At 52.2% G+C, this 19,913-nt stretch overlaps 1 protein-coding gene across 1 annotated transcript in view; it reads left to right on the top strand.

Annotated features, from left to right (window-relative positions):
- The window catches only part of Kiaa1614 (KIAA1614 ortholog), a 30,266-nt gene extending 10,754 nt beyond the window's left edge, over nt 1-19,512 (top strand). The window contains exons 4-10 of the mRNA XM_028759720.1: nt 876-1,019; nt 7,433-8,961; nt 10,423-10,579; nt 12,292-12,556; nt 14,163-14,290; nt 14,955-15,139; nt 18,605-19,512. Coding sequence (XP_028615553.1) covers nt 876-1,019; nt 7,433-8,961; nt 10,423-10,579; nt 12,292-12,556; nt 14,163-14,290; nt 14,955-15,139; nt 18,605-18,798 — 2,602 coding nt within the window. The 3' untranslated portion in view covers nt 18,799-19,512. The remainder of the gene's footprint in view (nt 1-875; nt 1,020-7,432; nt 8,962-10,422; nt 10,580-12,291; nt 12,557-14,162; nt 14,291-14,954; nt 15,140-18,604) is intronic.
- The last annotated feature ends 401 nt before the right edge of the window (nt 19,513-19,913 follow it).

Genomic DNA, 19,913 nt, shown 5'->3' with positions numbered 1-19,913 from the left:
CACCTGCCCTTGTCCAGCCTGGCTGTGAAGAGCAAACTCTGCAGAGAAAGCCGTCTTGTCATGGGGGAAGCGTGGGCTGTCCTTACTTCCATAAGCCAGGTGTCACTGTCTGAGATACAGCTTTGGAAAGGGGTGCCTGTCATTTCTACAGCTGTGGACTGACCAGGGAGGCAATGCATCTGGTTAGTAGTTCAGCACCAGAGGACCCTTATTATGATGAAAGTCAGCCATATGCTGGCTTGGTTTGAGTCCAGCTTAATTTCTCTCCACCCCGACTCTAGGAGCCTCGACTCGACTCCTGAAAGGTGTGGATTAAGACTATGACAAAACAACACAGGATTTATAAAATGTTATCTCCCAAAGGACTGAGGCTGTCACAGGCAGTGCCTTGGCCCTATGTCTGACATAGGAGCTGGGGACAGTGCTGCGTGGGCTCCAGTGGATGCCCGTGTAGTGCTGTGAGACAGAAGGAGACAGGGAGGCCACGCGTGGAAAGACCATCTGTCTGGGCACAGGCCCAGATGCATAACCTCGGGACTTTCTTTTTCCCTCTTCCTCAAAGCTCCTGCTTCTGCCCAGGGAGGAAAGATAGAATAGTCAGACTCCCATGCCCGTTTTCCAGCCCCTGAGCAGATGTCCAAGGTCAAGTTCTCTTCTGTCTGCGCTCAGGGTGTTTCCCAGGCCTCAGGGTTGGGTGTGGGGTGGGATGAGAAGACAGTGAGGAGGAGGGAGCCTTGTGCATGAGTTAGAAGAGGAAGGCTGGCTATAGAAGGCTTTTCCTGTCAGAGTTGCGGCTTGATACCATTAAAGCCTCCTAAGCTGTGTTATTTTCTTTTAATCTTCCACTGTCCATCCTGGCCTGGGCTACCCTGCAGGACCTTTGTTCCCAAGCTGGAGCCTATGTTGAGTGCCAAGCATGAGGAAGCCAAACATCTGCTTCGGCGTGCTCGCCTGAAGGCCAAGACCCAACCTCTCCGAGCCAGCCACGATATTGTGCCCACCATTGCTCAGGGCAGCCGGTGAGTGGGGCTTAAGCCAGGCTGGCCTGGGAGGGCTTGTGGTAGGGAAGGGTCAGTAGCACAGATAGCTGAAATATGGCCAAAATACCTCTGTTCTCTCCTGTGTGTGTGGTGTGTGTGTGTGTGTGCTGAGCACTTGCTGTGGTCATTTAGTCAGTCAGCACACCATTACTCAGTAGAGTGCCATATGTTGAGATATAAAGGTAAATAAAATGTGTGATCTGCGCCCTCTGGGTCGTAGAGATCAGTCTCCAGGGAGAGAGACAGCCAAACACCTAGTCAGTTCTGTGGGTTATAGTGGAAGAGAGAAAGCATGTGTGCAGAGTTGGCACTGTGTCACTCCACCTGGAAGGGACAAATGAGGCTCTCAAGAGGAGGTAGATTCCCAGATGGGGTTTACAGGAGCTGCATAAATGTTCACTGGACAGATTTGGGGAGGAATCTGTGAGAGGAAGCACTGTGCTCCAGAACCCAGCCAGCTTGGAAGAGAGAAATCTATGAGGTAAAGGCTAGAGAGCTTCCTAGAGGCCAGCCATGGAGGAGCTCCAGACCTACTGAACAACAGCTCCTAAGCTCCTGCGCTGGGACCACTGAGATGGATAAACAGGTAGTTAAACAGCTAGATAACAAGATATCGTGGCAGCAGCGACCTTTCTACAGTGCCCTTCTGGCTGTGCGCAGTGGAATCTGACAGATGAGAAAGACTGTAACTATGGTCCTCATGGAAGGTTCAAGAAAACAAGCATGGTGACTTCCCAGAGATGCCCAAAAGAACCAAGCTGGCTCACCAGGCAGTGGACAAGCACTACCCTTGTTGAAATCTGGCCCTATCAATGGTTAGTGTGTGCCTTGGGGAGGTCTCTGAAGTGTTAGTGATCATTTTCCAGGGTGTGAGGTTATATGAACTGATGTACAAAAGGCCCATTTGGTGTACTAAGTGCTGGGGACACAGGGACTGCCAGCTCCAGGTCCCCAGCACCTGATTAATCAGCTTTGAGGGCAGGAGAAGAGAAGGCATTCAAGACAGAGCCCAGAGTTCTGACTTGTATCCGAGTGTTCGTGGGCCTCTAGCCAAGAGCAATGCCTAGGTTCAGGGCTGGGCTTTAGAGGGGAGATGTTCACTGAACCACTGGATACAGGATCATCAGAGGTGAGGCCAGAACTGGAGATGTGGGTACTGTGGTGAATTAATCCTGCTGGAGCTGCAAGGGTAAGTGCAGCCAGCGTGAAGAGACTGAAGAGAGGAGGGTCCGGAAGTCTTGGACTAGCACGTCATTCTGACTGCCCAAGCCACATGCCTGTTCCCAGCATTGTGCTTGTTCTTTTTATGGTACACCTTACAGAGCTACTCACTCATGGCATTCTCCCACACACAAATGCAGCCACTAGTCATGCTAGTCTGAGCTGTCAGGCCATGCCAGATCTTGCCAGGCCCAAGCAGGCCCACCTCTGCAAATGGCAAAGCTTATGGCTTCATAGTATGGTGGGCATTTTGAATCTGTTTGTCTTCTTCATCACTATGCTTAGCAAAACCAAGTTATGTGCTCTTTGACGGGGGATACTGAACCGGCTCACTGAAGTCTCAGGACATTCACAGGACCACTGCCACGACTCCGTTACAAGCAGAGCCTCTCTATTCAATGTCACTGTGACCCTTACAACTGGGGCACAAGAGACCCCAAATCCCAGTAAATGTGCCTTTCAGGTTATCCTTTCCACATGTGTCCTTGTCTCCCTCTAACTATAGAGGGCTCACTGGAACAGTGGCTTCTTTGAGGTATCCTTGTTTTCCATATATCCAGAGAGATGTCTTAGCCGCCCAAGCACTCCTGCCCAGTTTTCTGTGGAATTACACTGGAGTGGTGGAGTAGTGAGGCACACATAGGCAAGGTTCTGCAAAGCAGACTCAGTGTGCTTTGTCCTCTTGGACACTTCCTTCTCTAGTTCATTCCAGCTAGTCTTAACACCCCAGTAGCTATTGTGAAGTAGCTTCCCTCTTTCTTGGCTATAAAAATGCTATAAAAATGCAAGGTGACCTACTTCAGCAGCTGCCGTGTCCAGAAAAGAATTACTATGACTTGGCAGCGCTGGTGAGTCCTCAGAGGGTAGAGCTGAAAAATCTGCACCAGATGGCTTGCTGCAGCTGCTTCCAAAGGTTACGCTCTGTCGGCTCACCCTGGAGGGCAGGCAGAGTTTACATGGTGATGCCATGCAGGCCCCAGGCCTCAGCTAGAAGCAGGAGGTCCTGCCTTCAGCCCCTCCTTATCACTCCTTCCAAAGAACAGCTTGGCAAAAGATGAGGGAGGAAGGGCAGGCAGAGCAATCTGTAGAAGGCTCTCTTCAGCCTAGGCTTACCTAGAGGCAGCCAGGAGAGCCTGGATCCTGGCCTTTCCCAGGAGGGAGAGGTGGAAACAGATGTGCTGTCCGGAAACCAATTCAAATAGCAATCCAGCAGCTCCTGGAAGTGTAAGCGGCCGCCACTGGGGGGGGGGGCGGTGGGGGGGAAGGCAGGCTCAGGTTGGTATTCTTAATCCTGAGAGCATACCCTGGAGAGGTTTGTCCCGTGTGACCAGAGGCTGTGTGTGACTGTGGAGCTTGCAAACAGCAAAACCATTGTATGTCTAGGATAGCACTGCCATGGAGCTCGTGGGAAGGGATTCTCCTCCCAAAGGCCATGCAACTTCATCACTGCAGCGGAGGCTCTGAGCTCAGCTAGAATCCTGTCCTCCAGGGGCTTCGCCTTGAGAGGCAAAGCAGCTCTGGACTTTGCTTTTGGCTTCACTGCCTCAAATGCACGTCTCCCGAGGCCTCTCCCTGCTTTTCTGTGCCTGTGTCTGTGTGGCTGCCCGGGGCTTGGAGTCTGAATAATTGCATTGAAGACTTTCACGATTAGATCTTTATTTTATTCTCATTATGATGATGAAGTAGGTTTTGTGGGATTTTTGTCTTGTTTTATTTTGTTCTTGAGACAGGATCTCACTGTGTGGTCCTAGCTGGCCTGGCTCCCTGTGTAGACGAGGATGGTCTTGAATTCACAGACATTCACATCTGTCTCTGCCTCCCAAGTGCTGGAATCAAAGGTGTACACCACCATGCCCATCAGTGTCTTGTTTCTGAGACAGGATCTCACTCTGTAGCCTAGACTTTCTTGAACTCAGAATCCTCCTGTCTCAGCCTCTTGAATGCTAAGGTTGGGAATATGTATCACCAGACCCAGCTTTTGTTTTTCCTTTTATAATAAAAATAACATTTCTCTCTTTGAAATGAATTCTGAAATGGCTCAGTTTTTCATCTGTGTATAAATTTAAGGCTATGGCTGGAGCTCATGGAACACAGACTAGTACTGTATTACCCTGAGAACAGACTTATTTTTTCTTTACCAGAACTTACACCCCACTTCACTCCAGCAAAGCAGGCCCTGGATCCCAGGAGGTAGAAGGGGTGGTTCTGAGCCAGGCACAGAATCTCCAGTGAGCTATGCTTGTGTTGTACAGACCTGGCTGCCCAGCTTGTCCCACCTCTGTGCTGATGAGATAGCACGTGTTTGCTGTTGTTCAGAACTTTCCTTCCAACGCTGACATCTGACTCTGTGATAGCCAGGTGTTCAGAGCAGGGACACATCATCAAGGGGTATTTATTCCGAGTTCTCCAGGGAAGCATAACCATCAGGATGTGTCTGTATATAAAGAGGCTCACTTTAAGAGTTGGCTCCCAGACATGTAGAATTCTGGCAAATCCCAAACTCGCAGGACAGGCCAGCAGTTCACTGTCAAAGTCAGCTTGCAGGCAGAATCCCTTATTGCTCCAGGGAGCTCAGAGGTCAGCCTTGGTTTTCCTCAGGCCTTCAACTGCTAGATGAAGTCTATCAGATGATGGAAGGTAACCTGTTAAAACGGGTGCTTGTCAAGCCCATTATCTAAGCTGAGGCAGCTCTGCCTAGCTCAGCCACCATGTTCCGCAGCCAGAGGCCATGTGCGCCAAAGCTAGAAACGGCCAGCAAGAAACACCAGTCCTGCCACCCATGAGATGCCAGCATGGGAGATGGCTCTGCCAATCTTCCACGCTGTCTCCGCAAGGCTGGGGATTGCCCAGACCATCCCGCCATGCACGCGGTACCCGGTATGAAAATGAGATTCTAATGCTTAAATATTAATCAAATGCTTTATATGTTTGGTAATCCTCAATAACAATATGCCCATACAATTAGAGTTGTTTCCCAATTAGCTAACCTAAATATAAGTTGTTACCCAGGACTGCTCTCCATACCTGCGTGGCTCTTCATCCTCCTATATCTCTGCCCTCTCTAGCTCCTCCTCTTCCTTTTCCTCTTCCCCTCCTTATTCCTCCTACTTTAGCTCCTCCTACAGCAACCTGCTTCATCCAAAAATCTGTCAGGTTAAAAGTCCTCTGCAGTAACATCCAGAATAATGTTTGAGCAAGTATCTAGGTGCTGGGGCCTACCGAGTTGACATTAGATTAGCCGTTGTGTTAGCAGCCATGGGAGATGCTGCCTGTACTTGGAACAATCTGAGGACTCAGAGCTCTCTGCTCAGGTTCAGCCAAGCTCTTGACTTCCTCGGTAGAGAAGGATTTTAGGATGAACCTTTGTGGGGCAAAGTGGAGTGTATTAATCAAAGGCAGTCACGTGCTCAAAGAGACAGATTTGAGTGTCGCATTGAGAGAGGCACATATTTAATTACCCCATCAGTAGTTAGGTGTGTGATTTTGTGGCCTTTGGAGTTACAAAGGATGGGAGCCAAAGCTGGAGAGGAATAGGGAACATTGGAGGCCTTGCATGTTTATCCCAAAGTCTGTCGCTATGCCCTGTTGGTGGGTATTGTGATGCCAGCTGTACTCCATGAGGGACCAAGTCAGGAGGGAAACAGGATAAGGGGCCACTGCGCCAGGATAGAGTGATGTAAGTCAGTCCCAAAGACAGTCCATGGATCAGTGGGGAAAGGTCCAGAGGGAAAAGGAAGAAGTGTGGGCCTTGGATCTGGGCCCATTTGCCTAACTCTGTTACCTGGCTGCTGGGGTCCTGAGATGGAATTTGTGTGCAGCTGAGCAGGATGTGGCCACCAGCTAGTGCTTTCCAGAGCTAAAGCTAAAACAGATCTGAAGACTCCCCAGCACAGCAGTGTACATCCGAAGGCAGACGTGGGTGTGTGAGGTGGGACTAGGGCAGGAGCTCTGCAGTTGTCTTAGGAGAGGCACCAGGGTCTGCTGATGTGCAGAACATCCCAGCAAGGCCTGAGGGATCCTGAGTGGGAACCTCAGGTCAGGGATGCTTCAAGTCCCAGACTTCCAGGTCCACAGAATACCCACGGGGACTTCTTCCCACAGAGGCTTTGCAGCACTTAAAACTGGTCCTCAGTGTTCACAGGGGGCTGGTTCTAAGCCCCCTTGGATACCAGAGCCCACAAATGGTCAAGCTGTTGACATAAATGAGTGTAGCTTTTGCACCTCGATTAGCCACATCCTCCTGTGCACCTTAAACATCCCTAGATTACCCACACCCCTTCATGTGACAGAAGTGCCTTGCAGTGGTAGCTACTTCATAGTATTTAGGGCCTCCCTTCTATTTCGTACTGTTCAGTGGTTCTCAACCTGTGGGCCACAGCCCTTTAGGGATTGAATGACCCTTTCACAGGGGTCACATATCAGATATCCTGCATATCATTACATTACTATTCATAACAGTAGCACAATTACAGTTATAAAATGGTAATAAAACAATTTTGTGGCTGGGGGTCACCACACCATGAGGAACTGTACTAAAGGGTTGGAGCATTAGGAAGGTTGAGAACCACTGCTTTTAAGGGATGGCAAGGAGAATAAGGTCCCTACATGTTCTGTATAGATACACAGATATGGGGTTTTATTTTCAAATATTTTTATTATGTCATTGGTTGAATCCCCATATGGAGAGCTCCTCACACAGAACTGACTGTACGTGTTTCTGCAGTCCATCACTGCCAAGTGAGACCATTTCCTCACCCTGCACTCACATATGTGCGTGCGCGCACACACACACACACACACACACACACACAGAGTGTACATAAAGTCTGCCATGCCATCTTTCTTCTGCACAGTCCCTAGTTTAGTAGCTTTTCTTGTTAACTCATGCTGAGCCCAGCAGTGGAGACCAAGTTAAAAATAAACCTGTAACAGTTTTGTTGAGCAGTGTGTACTATGGTGTTTTGAGTTGTGCTCATCTTGCAGGACTTGGGGCTTGTCACATGTCTTCCTAGCAGGCTGACTGGGGGTAACCTTGTGGATTGTCAGTACCACCGAGCACTATGGGAGAGAGTGCCCCAGAGGGGTGAGGCCTGGGCCAGAGCACATCCAGGGCAGTGCTGATCACCCTGTCCCCCTTCCTGCATGTGACTCCTCTCCTGTCTGTTCACTAGAAATGGCCAGAGAAGCCCAGCCCCGGATGTGAGGACCACCTCTGCCTACAGAGAAAGCCTCCAGAATGGGAACTTGAATGACCCCTCCAGTGTAGAGCCCAGCAATGGGCAGTGGCCCAAGCAAGGAATGCCCCTGTCTCATGTCCGTTTTGAAGATGAGTCTGCCCACGAGGCTGAGTTCCGGTACCTGGACCGACTTCAGCAGCGCCAGCGTCAAGTGCTAAGTACAGTGCTACAGGCTGTGGACCAAGGACCTCTGCGCTCCAAACCAGACCTAACCAGCTACGTTAACCGCAGCGTAGAGAACAGCTCATTTCATAGGGCTGGGGGCTGCCTGGACCACAATAACTTCCCTGCACCACCAACATGGGACAATGAGAGGAAGTGTCCAGCCTGTGGCAGCTGTCTCTCGGAGCATCACCCTGCTGAGGGGAGGGCAGCCTCTGACCTGAGGGTCCTCCGGAGTCTCCAGGCTGCCTGTGAGGCAGAGGCAGTACTGCTGGGGCCCTGCAATTCCCATGGCTTGAGCTCCCCATTCTCAGGGCTCCACACAGAATGGATCCAGGAAACACACATCACAGACACTGTTGCCACACACCCTGAGGAGGAGGACTCTGCCCTGGACAGCACCCACAGTTCAGACAGCTGGACAGACAGTAACGATGCCAGGACCTCTCAGCCCAGCAGGGCAGGTGAGCAGATCCAAATCAGCAGCCCCCAGCAGTGGCAGCATGGGTCTAGGACCCAGCGAGGTCCCCAGTGGTTCAGAAAGGCTGAGACAGAGCTGCCCTGCGGACTTCAGGCCTGGTCTCGCCTGCCCGAGCTTGATGATGTAGTTGTAGGAGGGGAGGTAAGAGAAGCCAGTGGACACATACCTCAGGGGACTTTGTTTCTAGAGGAAGATGCTGTGCCTAAACCTGCCTTGGAACCTAAGAGGCCTTGGTCCCAGGGGCAGCTTGGACCACAGTTAGGAAGTCACTGGGCCCACCCTGAGGACTGCAGGACTCCATGCAGGACAGCTTATGCTGTGTCATTTTCCAAGAAGTGTGGGTCCCCAGGATCAGGCCAACCAGATCAAGTTCCTGAAAGCCAGGAGTCTTTGGAATCTCTCTGCACCTCTCCCCTCCATCGGAGCCATGAAGAGCCCTCCGCACCCCTCCCAGCCTTACAGCCAAATTTGCCCCTCACCCCTGAAGTGCCAACTCCTCCTTCTTCAAGGAAATCCCTCTGCCCTGTGCCTCCAAGGACATCAGTCCAGAAGGGACATCACAGGCAGCAACACCAGGTGGAGCATGTGGATAGCCCCCTGCCTCTGTCCCCTCCAAGAACTGTGGTTCTCACCCGACCCCAGCCCCAGCCCTGTAGCCCCCAAGTTAAGCATCCACTGCTGGACCTGCCCAACAACAACTACAACAGCAGTGCCCCTCTAGGGCTGCAGGGGCTCTCCGGAGCGGCTGTCCACAGGAGTAGATCTGAAAAGGACCACTGTTGTCAGGAGCCTGCGCTGCTTCTGGAGAGCAATGGAGACGGTAAGGATTGCTATCATTTGCTCTCCAACTTAATCACCTTAGGATAAGGCCCATGCCACTCCCTTATGGGTCCCTCAGAGCCCCAGCAGGAGGCAGGGGAGCATGGGCCAAGCGCAGAATTAGGAAGAGCATGGAGCAAGTTAGCCAGTTTTCTATGTTTGGGGGAAGGGGAGCAGGGGCTTGGACCTCAGTGAAGATGGAGCCCTCTTTCTGTTGGGAACTCTGAGGTATGTAGGGAAGCTCCAGTCCACAGCGGCTGGAGGCCAGGCTTTGTGGGAATTTGACTCTTGTAAACCATGAGGAATCCACTGTTGTTTAGAAGAGTCACCCGACAGTCACCACCTCTTCCACCATCTTTCTTCTGTGCCTTGCACTGTTTTGTTCACTATTGATCAGGCACCTGGTACAAGCTTGAACCTGTCTTGGGCACTGTGGGGAATGCATAAAATTACTCAAGCAGGTTCCCTGCCCTTAAGGCTTTCTGTGGTCACACGTGTGTGTGGGATGCAGTGACCAGCAGGGGGAGTGCTACAGCAAGCTGCGGCTCTGAGCCCTCCCGGGCCCTGGCTGCCTGACCTGCTGGTAGATTCTGATGGGCAGGGCTGCCAATGCTCCTTGCCCTTGGGAGGAGGAGTCATGCTGTGGGCAGATCTGTGTGTTTGCAGACCCAGGCTCCGATCCCCACTGCTGTAACCCCAGCGGACAGCAGTGAAGATGCCGAGACAAAGCCTCTCTCCCTGAGGTTCTGCCTCCACTCCTCTCCCGCCCTCCACACCCTGCTCAGCTGTGGCTCCCTCTCTTGTGTGGGCTCCAGGCTGGTGGCTGGTGTGAACCTAGCCACTTCCTGCAGACCTTCTGAGACCCAGTGACCTTTCTGGGAACCCTGGGTCTACACCTCCTTGAGAACTTAGTGCGGATTCTCTTGCTAGTGACAGGGCCCCTGGGTGACCACTTCCTCTCTCCACACTCATGTTTTCTAGTCTAGACAAGGAGGGTTAAGATGCACCCTGTCTGGTGGGAACCACAAGGGCAAGTCTGTGAAGGGTTCAGTCACCCTTCATATCACTGAGTACACGCAATGGTCCCAAGATGAAAGCTACAGTAAAGCTGAGACAGTTTTAGATTGTTCCCCAGTTCTTGACTGCGTCCCTTGACACGGAATGGGCATGGCCTATCACAAGTAACTTGCCACTTAAATACTTATTAGATGCTCTGCTGGGTGATGGTGTGACAGTAGTCCATAGGACCCCACCCTCATCCTCAAAATTTCCAGTTTAGAAGATGCTCAAGGATGGGCCCTGGCCACCTTCACCAACTGCTTCCTGGGGCTTCTACTGCTTCTGCTACTATGTCTCCCACCTCTCCCCAGAGACTCCTGCCCCTCGGGCTGGGAAATGGGCCTTTCCCCCTGGGAACTGTGGGGACAGTCATGTAGCTGTAGTGGTGCTGTGGCTGTTACAGGAACACTCCAGGACTCTCTGCTGTCAGTGGATGTCGCCACTGTCCATTCTACAGCCATCACCCTCTCCCTCAACTCAGAGGAGCCTGAGCAAAGCCAGGAGCTGGAAGGAGGACCACAAAGGACGCAATCCAGCTCTGGAGGCCACATACCCACTGGGTGAGTAGCAGGAGCAAGCCTCGACTACATAGGGCCTGCTAGATGGGACATACCACCTGGAGCAGAAGCATCTCTAGCCTTCCTCTTCCAAACCCAGAAGGGTTCCTAGACCACATCCTGGTGCCCTAAACCACCCTTCCTAATCTTGTGGTGTGTGTGTGTCTGTGTGTGTGTGTTGTATATATGTATTCATGGGGGTAGGGAGTACACATGTGTCTGGGGACACATGGATATATATATATGCCAGATGTTAACATTGGGGAATCTTAGTTGCTCCACACCTTGTGTTTGAACCCCAAACCCACTTGTCTCTGCCTCCCAGAACTGGGGTTATAGATGTGATCTGCCATGGCCTGGCTTTTAGATGGGTACTGGGTATCTGACTTATATGCCAGGCACTTTACCTACTCCCAACCCCACCGTTTCTAGTTCTCTTTATCTGACGTACCTCACTGAGGCACTGAGTCGTCTGCCCACCCTTGAGCCCCAGTTACAAATGATACAGCTGAGAGCCACAGCCCTCAAGGTGCTCCCAGGATGCAAACTGATTACCTTCTTTGCTTCAGCTGATGCCTAACCATCTGAGGCCTTGCCTTAGGACGTCCTTGGACCATGTTCAGAGCCCAGGGAAACCTGGTACTTGTAAGGGCTTTCCCAGCCCAGACCGTACCCTGTGACCACATGGCAGTGCACAGGCTCCCTATGGCCCAGACAGGGCTGGATGCTTGCCAGAATGCTCGGTCTGTCTGGCCAGTTCCTCCTGGACATCTCTCCCACGTATCTAGCTGCCCCCTCAATAAAAACTCCGGTTGCTTTTCCCACGAGCCCTTCCCAGCAGCCATGCTGCTGTCTCCACAGCTTAGACCCCGAATCTGCCTCCCCCTGCCCTTCCCCACTTTACCCACCGGCAGCCCTCCCAGCCCCCAACCCCTCTCTCTACCATCTGGCCTAAGCTGCCTCACTTCTTAGCTGCATGAGGGAATATTTTTTTAAAACCCAATTAAATGGTATCATTGTCCTACTTAAAGCCCCACAATCGTCTCTTCTCCTCTTCCCGAGGCTGACAGTGCTTGGCGTGGTGGGACCTGCCTGCCTGCCTGCCTGCTTGGCACACCTCTTCCCGCTTCCCTCCCTCCCTGGCTGCTGTCGTTGAACACATCAAACTTGTTTCTGCTCAGACAGAAGTTCCAGCTGTTCTGTGCACCTGCAGCTCTCACTTCCGGCTTAATGGCCTGATTCCTTCCTGTCATCGGCCCTTGGTAGAAAGATTGTTTTCTGCCAAAGACATCTCCCCTGGAAACTATTTAAAATAAGTATCTACTCACACACTGCTTCCCCCTACACATCGCTGTGAATGGCTTCTCCTCTCCGTGTGGTCTGTTGTTAAGCTTCTATACCCCTTAGCTGAGGGCAGACAGATAGGAGGCTTGTGAGACATCTGGAAGAGTGGAGTGAATGAACTGTGACCCCCAGCTGTGTGCTATGGCAGGGGCTATCCTGGACTGTTCTTCCCGAAGCTACTTTCACGGGGCACCTGGCAGAGTCTGCGTGGCCCTCCTTGCTCCAGCCTGATTGTTAGATCCTCCCCAAGGACATGGGTACTGGTACATTTGGAGCTTGTGGAATCCTAAGATGCAGGATAGGATACAGCCAGCTCTTGCCTTCCTAGAAGCTTTCTCCAGTCATACCCTCCCCCTCCCTTTATGTTTCAGAGCATCACATGAAGCCAGTCTTGAGGCCAGTGCAGGGTACAAGCCACCCTCAGATGCCCATTCTGATGGGAACAAGAAAAGGAGGGGTAGTATTACCTCCACCCTGGGGCTCAGAAAGCTTTTCTCAGCCCTGGGCCACAGTCCCCGGCCCAGACTTGGCCCATCCCGAAGCTACAGCGTGGAACAGCTCCAGCCCTCAGCACTGGCTCCACAGACCAGCACCTCCAAAGTGAAAAGAGCCCCGTCCTTACAGATCCTGCATCTGGTGAGTCCCAGGGCCCTGGACAATAGGCTGTGGTCCCAGTGGTGCGGTCTAACGGAGTGAAGGGGGGCAGTCCAAGTCACAGAAGTGGGGAGCAGCTAGCGTCCTCACAACTGGCTCAGGAGGCTTGTGCTTACTGTGTGTGAGCACCCCTTAATTCTTTTTGTCCACCCACGACCTACTCTCCTCCTCCTCTCTCCCTTGTTGCCTGTTTCCTGGAGAGTTCGTGCCCTGATCATTCTTTAACCTACTCCTTGACCACAGTGACGCGTTAGTCCAGATGCGCTTTCTTTTCTCTCTTTGTTTCTTTGTTTCCTTCCTTCTTTCCTCCTTCCCTTCTTTCCTTCTTTTCTTTCTAAAAAGGAGTAGTGTGTGTCTGTGTGTGTGTGTGTTTTGCTTTCATATATGTCTGTGCATCTTGTGCATGCTCACAGAAGCCAGAGGAGGGCATCGGATTCCCCTAGGACCGGGGTTATAAGCAGGTATATGGGTACTGGATATTGAACCTGGGTCCTCTGGAAGAGCAGCCAGTGCTCTTAACTGCCTAGCCATCTCTCCAATGCCCTAATAATTCCTATCTGTGATGTCACAGCAAGCCTCGACTGGCCTCTTTGTCCTGGTCTTTCTCCATGTGGCCTCCATGGTGGTTTTTCTGAGGATGCACAAACCTGGCCATACAACTGTGCCTTGCCGGGAATGCATCCATCTTTAGACATTTATCATGGTCAGGATAAAGTTGAGACCAGCAGTGTTGTGAGGGGATTCACAGTCTGCTGTTTTTACATCTCCTCACTCTCCCAGAACACTCCCGGCCTCTCCTGAGTAGACGCTTTTGTGCCTACAGTCAGATCACACAGTCTGACTGAACCTGCACCTGACTGCTTCTACTGTCCCTACCTCCTGTCTATTCGTTCCGCGGTACTCAAGGTGTGGCTCCTTCAGAAGTCACCACAGTCCTTAGGCTGAGGGGCACCTGCTGTTTGCCTTCTCACACAGCACTTCCATGTCCATGTCTCTCTCCCCTCACTGGAATATGTCTATACCCCAATACTGTCTCAGTAGCTAGTGTACCCAGTGGATACAAGGCACTAGCTAAACTTCCCCCTCTCCTTTAGCAAATCACCTCGGCACACTCACTTCTACCAGGCCTCTGGGACTCCTGCTCTGTGCTAGGAGCTTGGAGCTTTTCTGTTCTCTACCACCACTCCTAATGCTGTGACCCTTTAATACAGTTCCTCACGTTATGGTCACTCCCAATCATAAAATTATTTTTGCTACTGTTATAATGTAAATGTTGATGTAAAAATATGCAGGGTATCTGATATGTGACCCCTGTGAAAAGGCTGTTCAACCCTCCAGAGGCCTCAACCCAGGGGGTGGGAAGTGCTGCTCTAAGGCATTGGAGCCTTTCATTTCCAAGGCTGAGGAGGGGAGAGAACACGGGGTAAATGGCAGTCTTGCTAGGCGCCCAGGTGTGCTGACCAAAGCTTGCACCACACACCATTGTTTTCTTGGAGTGACCTCAGGTTTATGGTTCCCAGCAAATCCTCTGTGGAGACCCTTTCCCAGGCAGGTTTTCTCACCTGTAATACTGAGCTTTCACCACTAGGTGTCACCCTCCCATCAGCATCGGAAAGCAGCTTCCTTTCAGAACCTCCATTCTCTGCTAGGTGGCAAAGGAGATCGGTCCAGCCTCTACCTGGTAGAGGGGTCAGAGGACAGCACTACACCCAGCAGGTAAGCGTGGCACAAGTGACCCAAAGAATAAACTCAGAGTGGCACCACAGCCCTGAGCCCGTTTGTCTTTCTAAGAGGAAGTGGAGCAGAGTAACCGAATCTTGCCCTTCACCAATCTCCAATGTGGAGAGACGGAGCGACACAGACATCTCAGAATGACACCCCTGTGCCCTTGCCATGTGTGGTGAGCACCAAGAGGCACAGGCTTGAAGCCTCTCTCCCTTGGCTGTCCAATGACACCCTGAAATCAGCGTTCAGAATTTAACACTAAACACCCAGACAAGAACCCCCAAAGAAGCTCTTGTTCCTGGCCCAGGTCCTCATGGCAATCTGCTTTTACTCAGGGCTTCATGGAAGGATGTTGTGGGGGAAGGGCTCCTGAAAACTTTATATAAAATGATAGCTTTCCTCAGATTCTCAGAGGTCTCTTTCTAAACATGTTAGAGACCACTGTCCTTGCTTTAAGGTTCTCTGGCCTGAGGAGCCGCCAGCAGACGTGGAAACTGCCTGTCTCCACCCTAGGGAGCTTATTTTGCTGGCTTGGGTCAGAGAAACCAGCCCCTAGTGTCAGATTCCTACCTCAGAGATGCAGGTCACCTTAGGGCCAAGAAAAAACTGGCTGTGTTACCTAACCCCACTGTTACTGTCTTTGGTCTCCTTGCAGGCCAGCCAAGGCCTTTCCGCATCGTGCCCTCAGTGTGGAAGATGTGGGTGCCCCTAGCCTGGCTCGGACTGTGGGCCGCGTGGTGGAGGTGTTCCCAGATGGCACAAGCCAGCTGCAGCTGCAGCGACCCCCAAACGGCACCTTTGGTTTCTGTGTGGCCTATGGCAGTGGCCGTAGAGACTCAGGTATGAGCCTTAGCAAAATACCTGGAGTATGGTCAAGTGCCTTCTAGGCTTTGGTTGGGCAATGGAGAAAAGCTCCCCTCGTCCCTCCAGAAGCTCTTCCTGGGTGCCAGGTCCCAGGAGCCCCCACTGCTGAGGGGGTGGAGCTGACAGATTAGACTCCACTGTCCCCCTGCTGTCCTGTGACATCTTGAAACCAGAGCCATTAAGGCTCTTCCAGAGGGGCAGAGGAACTGTCTGTGCTTGCCAGCTCTCAGCTATTCCTTTGATGTGGTTGATGTATTGTAACCGTCTGTCCTCCAGCTGCTGGTGTGTCTGGGCTTGCGGAGTGGGCCTGCCTGTCTGCAGTCCTGTCCACAGCCCTCCCTCACAGATCCTAGAGGCTTTGTTCAGGTGGATGTTGGCTCCAGGTGCCTGGCTGGGTTGCCTACTAGATCCTAATTCAATAACACTAACACTACATTCTGACCAGTTCTTGATCCCTCTGCATCCAGGCATCCTTCGTGGCAACTTGACTTGCCCAGGCCTAAGCCCATGGTCCAGAATGCGTTTGAGTACAAGAACCTATGAAAGCTACCTCCAGGCTAGGCTAAGCTGGGGGAGAGTGGACAGAGGAGGGAGGGATGACTTGGAAAGACTAGCCCAGGAGCCTGTGCTGCCTGGCCCTGCAGAGGAGAGATATTCTGCTCTCCTGTCTCCTAGGCCAAGGCTGTTTGACTAGGAAAGCCCTCCTGCTGCCATGTCTGCTGTGTCTGCAGCACAGTGTGTGTGCTAGCTCCTGTCCTGTTGTTGATCACTCGGCATCTGTCAGTTAATATGTATGTCAGGTGCCTGCTAATAAGTATCGTGGATACTGGGGTTACAGCCCAGCATGGAGCACACAGACCTCAGAACTCAGAGTGTGCACTCCAGCAAGGGTGCTAGGCCAGATCTACATGTTTACTTCATATGTTTCATATTATAAACATGGCATAGTGAAATAGACCAAGAAGCAAATATAAATAACACAGGCATGGCCAGTACTGGGACGACAGGCTTGAGATGACGCTTGATGGAGATAGGACAGAAGGGCGGGGGCCATGTGAAGTCAGGAGATGAGTCAGGAGGAGGGGTTACCAAGTGCAAAGGACCATGGACCTTGCTGTTAGGGAAACAAGGAGATCAGGCTGGGAGCCCACTCAGAGAGGCTGCAGGCTGTCCTGTCCCAAGGGACCTGGAGTTTTCTCACCGAGTGGGATAGGAACCATCTACTGGAAGAGATTTTAAAACAGAGGGGTGATACCTAGCTATGCTGTGAATGGGACAGGGAAGGGCCTTAAACTGATTTCCAGAGTCCAGGAGACAGATCAAATAGCAGGTGCTATTTGATTTGGTGCTAGGGTGGCCATGGAGTTGGTGACCAGGGGCTCCAATCTGGCTGAATTGCAGTTAGTGTGACCTGAACTTCCTGCGAAAGGGGTGGAAGAGGCAGAGAGAGGACAGAGAGAGAAAACACGTGTGATTAGGCATGGGCCTCCCCTAGTCTGGACCTAGGGAGAGTCAGATGTCAGTGTACACAGGGAGCTGACATTTGGGAAGCCAGACTGAGTACCATCCAGGCTGTCTAGGTGGAGCCCCATTCTTGCTGCTGTATTTGGCTACCAGATGTCACACAGGGGTCTCACACTAGGCAATGTAGTGGCTACTGGTGCTCCACCACAAGCCCTCCTCTAGCTGCTTAGGCCCAGTTCCCCTGAGCCTCAGAGGAGCCATGGCCTGGGGCTGCTCGGGCTCCTTGCTAAGTGTCAGTCAGGATGCCAGCATGTATCTCATCCAACACCACACCCACGAAAACAGCAGGCCCTGCCTTCTGCTTCTAACTACAACGTAGGCATCTAGCATCCTTAACAAAGGCTGTCTCCAGCAGACCACAAATGCCAGCGTTGCCTCGCAGTCACGATTTCAGCTGGGAAGCCTACCCAAGTCTCCCCAAAATGGCTGGAGTGACGTCAACGTCTGGTCTGGCTTGGCTACATTCTTCTGGGTTTCGTCATCCCTTCCCACCTGCCTCTCCTGCTGCATACCAAACACTCCTGTGGGCTCACATGGGGAGGTAGGGGTGGCTCCCGCTCTCCATGCCACCAGCCTGTAGACCCAGCACCATAAGCTGATCAAGCATCCGAGAAAGGAGATCAAGGGCAGGGCAGGATCCCGCTGGGAAAGCCTTCTGCCAAAGAACTGTAAGCACTTGGTGATTTAGAGACAGAGCCTCACTGGAAAGGCTCTCTTGGCCAAGAAGCACCAAGAGGGACAGCCACACTTCACACAGGAGAGGAAGTGTGTATGGGCCTCAGATCAGCCAAATGGCCACAGACCTTTAGTAAAGGATTTATAGACTCCATACTCAGAGCCTGGCTTCTCTGGGACCCAAGGGCTACAATGACAGGGCATCCTCTGGGTCCATAGGCCAAGGTAGTACCTCCCACAGTCCACGATGCTTCAAGGCAGAGATGGAGGCACCGGAACAGACGTCCTGCCCGTGCTAAGCACCTGACTAGGAAAAGGCCTTGGAGAAGGCATCATGTGGGCAGTTACTGCTTCTCAGCCAGCTGGTGAAGGAGTCAGGACTGCTCACCTGCTCCCAGGTCCCACTGTAATATCAGCTGCAGCAAAGTCACCCACAAAGGCTGTCCCTCTGTCCTCCAGCAGGCTCGCTATGCTCACAGAGCAGAAAATGGCAGTGGGCTCCAGACTTCCCCCAGAGGACCCTACCCATGTGTGCTGTCAGGTCAGGGCAGCTGACAGAGAACCCAAAAGGTGCCTAGCTCTCAGGTGGACACTGCTATGACAGCAGCAGCTGGTGTCCTGCCTTTTCAGCCCAAGCCCCCATAGCCTCTCCTACAACGTGACTTTCCTGGGAGCCAGCCACAAATCCCTGACAGGCTTGATCATTTTACAACCCCAGGAATGATCGTGCTCGCCAGGGCGAGCCTCTTGGAGTGTTAGAGGGAAAGGTACAAGAAACAGGCAAGCAAGCTGTAGACGTGGCATCTATTTTCCCTGGACTTTGGCCACATGCCACCAAATCCCAAGTGAGGAACTCTGTGAGTGACCCTGAGGCCAGGGACAATCCCGGATAGTACTATGAAGGAGATTCGGTCTCAGCCGCATCTGTTACTCTAGTGACTCGTCCCCTGTCTTGGCCCTTGGGCTGTTTATGGATCCTAAGCAACACAGTGCAGGGCACACACTGACATCCTAAAAGCTGATATCAGAAAAGGATAAGATTAGTTCCTTCCTACTAAACTGAAGACAAATAATGTCTTCAAGTATCATTTGCATGGGTTTTGCTGTTTTAAAAGAGGCCACAGAGAAATGAATGGGGCAGGGGGCAGGGGGTGGGGAGGGACACATGACATGAGTTGTGAGGCGCGTGTCACTGTGTCCTGCATGATTTCTCACCCCCCTTTCCTCCTTTTCTCTTTGCAGGGCTCTATGTGCAGGCCATGGCCGACCTGGATACTGCCAAGCTGTACTCAGGGCTGCTTGGGGTAGGGGATGAGATCCTGGAGGTGAACGGGGCCAAGGTTGCTGGGCTGGGCTTGGCTCACATCAAAGAGCTACTGGCTCATGTGGAGAGCTTGTCAATTCGTGTCTTGAGACAAAGGCCTGTTCCCCGATGACCCTGAAGTACTGCTGCTCTTGCTGACACTCCTTCAGGACCCCTGACCCACACACACACAGCAGGAGGGGCTAGAAATGTGCCACCCAGAGTTAACATGTGAATGGAAAATGTAGTTCACAGATCAGAAGCTGTTCTGATCCACCACCTGCAGGAAGAGGCTAAGAACCTTGTGTGTACATGCAGTTAAGGTTACTAATTTATACAGGTCTGGGGATAGAAAATCCTGGTTTCTTCCTTCACAGAGTGGTCATGTTCCTTTGTTGGAGGGAGAGAGGACAGCAACTGACTGATCCTTGGGTTGGTCCCTGAGAGCTGGCTTCAGCTTCTGGCCACGCTCACCGAGAAGGCTTCCCAGCCCCCAGCACACCAGAGACAGCGTGGCCACTCTGGCTTTGTGCCCCATTCCTTTCAGCTGTGGCTTGCCTGCTTTCCATGTGACACTTTGCTTATGATCCAGAAAGGGCTCAGTATCTTGGCACAGCCTGACAGCCAGGAACACATATTCCTAACTGTGTTCTGTAAAGTATGGCCTGTCAGGAGCTCTGTGCCCCTCCTGAGTATGCAAACTTCTGAGCAATTCTGGGAGCCGAATATTAAGAATTACTAGAGATTTTTATGACCAACACAAAGTTGAAAAATGAAACTATTGCCATTTGCAGCAAGTGTGGCCATGGTACTAAGGCCCAGCCAGTCCTTTGCCTCCACCCCTGCCTAGACCCAAGTTGTTGCAGCCTGGCCTGGGCGGGCCTTCGTCTTTGTTCTCTTGTCCAGCTTGGAGACGGCTGCAGCTGGTGTCTGGCTGTCCCCCAGCTGCAGGGTTCCTATCCAGACCTCCCTGGTGGCAGCTGTGGGTGGGCAGCAGGCAGGGAGGCTGTGAGCTGGGGGTGGCCACCCCACCTAGGCATAGTGCAGCCTGCTCAGCTTAGCCCCTGCTCAAGGGTTCAGGACTCTAGATGCCTGGACAGGTGTCAGTCTTAAGTTATTAAAAAGCCGAAGCCACTTCCATTGGAATTGCTGGATTCTGTCTTCATTTCGTCTCTATAGTCCTAAGAGGCCTGGGACAGGCAGGGGCGAAAGGGTACAGGTATGGCCAGGGGACATTCAGAGGGGACA

The sequence above is a fragment of the Grammomys surdaster genome, unplaced genomic scaffold (genome assembly GCF_004785775.1).
Source record: "Grammomys surdaster isolate TR1022 unplaced genomic scaffold, NIH_TR_1.0 130, whole genome shotgun sequence".
Classification (NCBI taxonomy): Eukaryota; Metazoa; Chordata; class Mammalia; order Rodentia; family Muridae; genus Grammomys; species Grammomys surdaster.
Note: the sequence above shows the minus strand (reverse complement) of the source record. Positions and strands in the feature narration are given on the sequence as shown.